Source organism: Odocoileus virginianus, chromosome 33 (assembly GCF_023699985.2).
Source record: "Odocoileus virginianus isolate 20LAN1187 ecotype Illinois chromosome 33, Ovbor_1.2, whole genome shotgun sequence".
NCBI classification, from domain to species: domain Eukaryota; kingdom Metazoa; phylum Chordata; class Mammalia; order Artiodactyla; family Cervidae; genus Odocoileus; species Odocoileus virginianus.
The window spans coordinates 37,204,989-37,212,010 of NC_069706.1; the positions used below are offsets into that span (position 1 = coordinate 37,204,989).

Sequence of the window (7,022 nt, forward strand, 5' to 3'; positions counted from 1 at the left end):
CTCAGCAACAAGAGAAGCCACCGCCAGGAGAAGCCCACACACCACAACGAGCAGTGGGCCCCACTCGCCGCCAGCTAGAGAAAGCCCACGTAGGGCCATGAAAACCCCACGCAGCCAAAGAAACTGAAAAATTAAAGTTTTAGACAGGCACACTAAGAATAAAAATAAAATACCCCTCTCTCAGTCCCCTCTCTCCCAAAAAATCGTGGTGGTGGTGCGGGAGACAGAGAGGATACACTGATTGTGCCGGCAGGGAGGCAGCAGAAGGGATGCCATACCACGAATCTTACGTCCGCCTGACCGTTTCCGCAGCAATACTGGACCCGGACATTCTGATCCTGGATCTTCGCCTCTGCCTTAGTCCTTGTTCTGCGTGTGCTGTTCCATCATGTTTGAAACTCACGCTGCCGGCCCTCTCTCTACGTTTGTTTAGAAACGTGCTCTGTAGGCAGGTAGATGCTTAGATAGGAGGTGTCTCTTCTCTCCGCACACCACCCCATCCAGCCTCAGGGTTTTTTCCACCCATCCTCTCTGGTGTGTGGAAGGGCCTCAGATTCCTACCAGGCTGTTCTGTAGGCCTGAGTCTTCAGGCTTGATGCCCGGGGCGAATGCCTCCCTGGACCGGCTGGGCCCTCTCCCCTGGGCCAAGGTTGCACCATGCTGCCCGGGGCCTCCAGCACCTTGGGCTTCCCATGTCTTCTCCTCCAGGAAATCTTGCCAAGCCCCACTTCTCCCAATACCCGGCCGGAGACCCAGGCCCTGGCGCTGTGTGACCCCATGGACTGCAGCACGCCAGGCCCCCTGTCCATCACCATCTCCCAGAGCTTGCTCAAACTCATGTCCATCGAGTCGGTGATGCCATCCAACCATCTCATCCTCTGTCACCCTCTTCTTCTCCTGTCCTCAATCTTTCCCAGCATCAGGGTCTTTTCCAGTGAGTAGGCTCTTCGCATCAGGTGGCCAAAGTATTGGAGCTTCAGCTTCAGCATCAGTCCTTCCAATGAATATTCAGGACTGATTTCCTTTAAGACTGACTGGCTTCTCGGCCTTTTGGCTAAGATCAGGTGTGATATCTGGTGAGGGGGCAGGCATTACACCTCTGCCAGTGTAGGAGGGGGAGTGACTGCTTCATGGGGACGGGGTTCCTTTCAGGGGGAGCACATGTTCTGGAACTAAGTCGAGGTGGCGGGTACATGAGATTTTGATTTTGTGCCAAAGGCCACAGAGGGGCTTTCCTGGTGGCTCAGTGGTAAAGAATCCACCTGCCAATGCAGGAGACGTGGGTTTGATCCCTGAGTGGTGAAGATCCCCTGGAGAAGGAAACAGCAACCCACTCCAGTATTCTTGCCTGGAGAATCCCATGGACAGAGGAGCCTGGCGGGCTATAGTCCACAGGGTTTGCAAGAGTCAGACACGGCTCAACAACAACAACAGGCCACAGAGACTGTATGCTTTTTTTAATTATAATTTTTGAGTTTTTACTTATTTAGGCTGCACCTCACAGCATGTGGGATCTTTGTTCCCCGACCAGGGATCAAATCCGTGGCCCCTGGAGTAGAAGCACTGAGTCTTAGCCATTGGAGCACCAGGGAAGTCCCAGAATCACGTGCTTTAAAACAGTTAATTTTATGTTATGTGGTCTTTACCTCCATTTTAAATAATCAGTCAGTCTTACCGGGAAAGAAAGAACACAAGAGCATCGTGAAGCTCGGAGGGGTCAAATCAGGCCTCAGGCTGTCTCCCGCCCTGCCCCTCCTTCCTTCCCGAGGCTCCCCCTTTCGCACCAGCTCTGCAGTCTCACACCCTCTCTTTTTCACCCCGGGATCCCCATGAGATGCTAGAAACCTCCCGTCACACCTCTCCAGGGTGTTGCTGGCTTTCGAGGCCTGGACCATACCCGAGGTCCTGACTGTGGTCCGGGGACCGGGGATGGAGTTCTCAGGGGCGGCCCTGGGCGGATCACAGCCCCCTGGAGCTTCAGTTCCTGTCAGCAAAAGCCCAGGGTGTGACGTCCTGGGAGTTTCCTGCCAGCATCATTGGGGGGGGGCTCCCCATCCTCTCTGAGCCTCACCCTCCCTTCTTTCTGAACAAGGTGAGTGTGCAGGCCCCAGGCATGTGCAGGGCCCAGCAGTGCTGTCCGCGTTGCAGATGCACAGATGTCCACCGCCCAGCCCGCGTAGACACCCGGCCTCGGGACCCAAGCCCGTGAATGGCGTCTTTGTTGTTCCGCCCCTGTGGCCCCTCGAGGCAGCCTGGTACAGCCTGCCTCCCTCTTGGGCGCCCTCAGTGGGAGGAAGCAATTCCAGGGCAGGACTCGGACAGCTGTGCCTTCCAGGGCCACGGGCCACACCCCCAGCACCGCCGGGTCAGAGCCAAGGAGGGCAGGACCGAGTGTCCCCCCATCACCCCGTCTGCAGGAACGACTCTGCCGATCTGGGCTCAGGGCCTTCACGTTACCAGTCAGGAAACAGAGGCCTGGCCTGGGGAGGACAGAAAGGCTCGGTGTCAGCTTTTAGGAGGGACACGCAGTTCTCAGGGGCCCAGGCAGTGGCTCTTGTCAGATTTTTTTTTTTAATTTATTATTAAATGAAGGATACTTGCTTTACAATAGAGTGTTGGTTTCTGCCCTACATCATAACCTTGTCAGATGTGACAAGAGGTTTGTAATACCCGCTTCCTGGTCCTAAACTGTAACCCGTGTAAGTCAGGAACCATACCCGGGGTGGGGTGCCCAGGGCCTGACCCAGGCGGTGCATTGTCCTGGGCAGAGGGGAATCTCAGAGTTCACCGTGAAATCCAGGAAGCCCCCAGGAGGAAGCAGTGGGCAGGCTGGTGAATAGGAATTCAGCAGCGTGGAGCCAGGTCAGCTGGAGCTAAGGTACACAGGCTGACCTCCCCGTGTCTTTCTGAACATGTGTCCCTGCAAAGCATTTCTATTTCTGGACGATGATGCCCCGAGGGGAAGGGCTGGACTGGCCTCAGCGGGCGGCTCAGAGGCCGCACCTGGCCAATCCGTCCGGCGGAAGGGCAGGTGCTGGACTGGCTCTGAGGCCCGAGTGTGCTTTGCAAAGTGAAGCTGTGGCAGAGTGCGCTTGGCAAGGGCCCGGCTAATTAAGAGGACATTAGCATCCTGGGCAGAAGCTGTCTCCTGCCAAGACATCCTTGCCAGGAGCAGGGCCGCTTCCCTGCCAAGCCCCCTGCTTATGCGGAAGACCCACCTCAAACGTCCCCCACCTCCTCTGGGGAGGCTCCTGGCTCCTTCCCTGAGCGCCCAGGGGTGGAGAGGAACTCTGACACTGTTCACACAGGTCCAGGCATCCCAGGGGTCAGGGCAGGCATCTTTGGCAGCAAGGGAAGTGTTCTGGAATCTACTCTCCTCTGATAAGGGAGCCTGAGGCTCCGGTCACCGAGGAAACTTGCATGTTGCTTCACTGTGCTTCGTTCGGCTACATGTCAAAAAGGCGGGTCCGGGCACTTCCGGGGCAGCCCTCCTGGGAGGCCAGAACAGAGCCTGGGGCTTGGAGTGATGTCCTGGGGGTCAGCAGAAGAGGCAGCGGCCTCCAGCGCCTCAGCCAGCTGTCGGGGTGCCTTGGCTCTTCTGCCCTCGTCCCCCGTCGGCGGGCAGGGCCGTATCTGCCCCCCGTGCCCTTCCCACACCCCTGACAAATGCACCCCTGAGGCCCGCCCAGCTTCCAGGCAACCCCAGGCAACACGGAGGGACACAGAGGCAGGGGACTGGAAGCCTAGACCTCAGACTGCACCCTCGCTCACTCCCCCTGCGGCCCGGGCCTTTCTCGGCCCAGTGACCCCTGGCCCGCGGACCCTCCCAGACTCCAGACCCTGACAGTTCTGCAAGTGGGCACCCGGCCCCTGGCCCTCCCACTGCTTCCCAGAAAGAGCCGGAGTGGGGTCTACATGGCCTTTCAGGATGCCTGGGGAATTCTGAACCCTCCTACGAGCAGGGGGGAATCTTCTACTACCTGCCCGGCTCAGGGGTCCTAACAGCCCCTCTCTGCCCAACCCAGTGCCTATTCAGGACACTTTACAAGGGTCCAGGGCATTGGTGGGGGTCCTCGGATGGGGACAAGGGCAGTCTCGGGGCCTGAGCGAGGAGCACGCCTGCAGGGCAGGGGCGGGGAGATGCCAGCCGGGATGCGGCCTGAGGGTGTGCCTGGCTGTCTGACTTCTGCAACTGCTGCCCCCCACGAAGCCCACCAGTCCTCCACAGCTGGGGTCTTCTCCCAGGGCCTCCGCGTACAGCTGCACAAAGGCTGAGGCGCTGGGAAAGCTAGCTCAAGCCCCCCAGACAAGCCCTGCATCCAGGCTGCAGGAAAAAAGGAAAAGAGGTCTTTCTCCTTGCCAACGCTCATAGTGCCTGGTCAGGGTACGTTTTATGCCCCTAGAGGAGCACCTCCTTCTAATTCACACAAGGCTCTATGCAGGCCCCGTTTTCCCTAGGCCCTTCCAGGACCCTTTAGGACACACCCCTCTTCAGTCATGAAATCATCAAGGCAAAAAAAAAAAAAGAAGAAGAAATGAAAACTGGGAATTTCCCAGTGGTCGAGTGGTTAGGATTCCGGGCTTTCACTGCTGTGGCCCGGGTTGAATTGCTGGTTGGGGAACTTAGCTCCCACAAGCCACCATGGTCCAGTCAAAAAAGAAAAAGAAAAAAAAAGGACTCAACTGGCTAAATAACAAGGCCAGTAGTTATGGCAAGAAATAAGAAGCCCTGAAGAGGGGAGTTTCCTGGGTTGCTTAATTCTGATAATAGCTGGGAAAGGACCCTGGAACTTCCCCTAGTCCTCACACTGCCATCCTAACTGAGTCAGCTTTACCCTGAGGTTGAGCCCCTCAGAGTCACAGAATGGCTACCAGGGCTCCGGACATCACATTTCCCCAGCATTATCTAAGGCAGGTTTTCGACAAACCCCTTCTCAGTGTCATGTTTTTAAGCAAGAGACAAAATACATGGGATTACAAAGGAAACCAAACACATTATATTGTCAACCCTGTTGTTTAATGGTAAAGTGCTAATATGTGCTTCCTTTTAATACGTTAAATAATAACCAGTGGTAGACTTTAGAATACCATTGTCTGAGTCCAAATGACATTCTGGAATTTCTGCAATAGATGTAGTATGTTCTGAAACCCTAGGTGGCAAACCCACAGGGCCTCCTAGGGTTTGCTGCTCACACCCATAACGGAGGGAATTGCTGAATTCGGTCACTGACCATCAGGATGTGATTGTTCTCATCCACGTTCACAGACTCCAGACTTCCTGACTCCATCAGCTCTAGGTGGAGCTTTTGTAAATGCAAGAAACCTTTCCCCAAGGCCTCCTGCAGACCCTCGTTCATCTCTCTTAGCGAAGCTGACAATGCATTTCTCTCCAAATCCACACCCACTGGGAGAGAAAGACCATTCAGTCCAGCAATTCGACTTCTAGCTAAAAGCCCGGAAGAACTGAAGGCAGGGCCCCGAACAGACATTTGCACACCTGTGTTGACAGCAGCATTTATTCACAGTAGTCAAAAAGTGGAAGGAGCACTAAGCCGGCTGCTCTGGGGCCCACACGAGCTTCTCGAGGGGCGGTCGTGCGGCAGGATGAGTGCAGACTCGGACCCGGTGGTCATCGTCTCGGCGGCGCGCACCATCATAGGCTCCTTCAATGGTGCCTTATCCACCGTTCCTGTGCATGACCTGGGCTCAACTGTCATCAGAGAGGTCCTGAAAAGGGCCGCTGTGGCTCCCGAAGAGGTCTCGGAGGTCATATTTGGACACGTTTTGGCAGCAGGCTGTGGGCAGAACCCTGTTCGACAGGCCAGTGTGGGTGCAGGAATCCCCTACTCTGTTCCTGCATGGAGCTGCCAAATGATCTGCGGGTCAGGCCTGAAAGCTGTGTGCCTTGCAGCCCAGTCAATAAAGATAGGAGACTCCAGCATTGTTGTTGCAGGAGGCATGGAAAACATGAGCAAGGCTCCTCATTTGGTTCATTTGAGGACGGGAGTCAAGCTTGGGGAAAAACCACTGGTTGACAGTATACTCTGTGACGGGCTCACCGACGCCTTCCACAACTATCACATGGGCATTACAGCTGAAAATGTGGCCAAACAATGGCAAGTGAGCAGAGAGGACCAGGACAAGGTTGCAGTTCTGTCCCAAAACAGGACGGAGAATGCACAGAAGGCGGGCCGTTTTGACAAAGAGATCGTACCAGTTTTTGTATCTTCTAAAAAAGGTCTTACTGAAGTTAAAACAGACGAGTTTCCTCGCCATGGGAGCAACATGGAAGCCGTGTCTAAGCTAAAGCCTTGCTTCCTTATGGATGGAACGGGAACAGTCACCCCAGCTAATGCTTCAGGAATGAATGACGGTGCTGCAGCAGTGGTTCTTATGAAGAAGTCTGAAGCTGGCAACCGTGGGCTCACACCCCTAGCACAGATAGTTTCCTGGGCACAAGCAGGTGTGGAGCCTTCCATTATGGGAATAGGACCAATTCCAGCAATAAAGCAAGCTATTACAAAAGCAGGATGGTCACTGGAGGATGTTGATGTCTTTGAAATCAATGAAGCCTTTGCAGCCCTCTCTGTTGCAATAGCTAAAGAACTTGGATTAAACCCAGAGAAGGTCAACACTGAAGGAGGAGCCATAGCCCTGGGCCATCCTCTTGGAGCTTCTGGCTGTCGGATTCTTGTCACCCTGTTACACACACTGGAGCGCAAGGGTGGACATCGTGGTGTTGCCGCCCTATGCATTGGGGGTGGGATGGGAATAGCAATGTGTGTTCAGAGAGGGTGAAACTGCGCAACAGCTAATTAGGCTGAGTTAAACTAAACCACAACTGCATTTTTTAACTAATAATACTAAGTCATGTGAAACAAGAGGACCAAAAAGTGAGGAAACTTTCCCACTTCACAAGAGACATAAGACTCGGCAGCCGGTTGCACTTTAATGTGTAATATTCGAGGTACAAGCAAGCTGCATTTAACAGTGTTATAAATAAAACAGATCAGTCATCAAGG

General features: G+C 54.6%; 1 protein-coding gene across 1 annotated transcript; it reads left to right on the forward strand.

Annotated features, from left to right (window-relative positions):
- Positions 1–5,551: 5,551 nt before the first annotated feature.
- On the forward strand, positions 5,552–7,022 carry LOC139032743 (acetyl-CoA acetyltransferase, cytosolic). Its single transcript, XM_070460467.1, has one exon. The coding sequence runs from the start codon at positions 5,605–5,607 to the stop codon at positions 6,796–6,798; it is 1,194 nt and encodes a 397-aa protein (XP_070316568.1). The 5' UTR covers positions 5,552–5,604; the 3' UTR covers positions 6,799–7,022.

Coding starts and splice junctions, on each gene's coding strand:
- LOC139032743 (XM_070460467.1), top strand. CDS start 5,605: ATGAGTGCAGACTCGGACCCGGTGGTCATCGTCTCGGCGGCGCGCACC.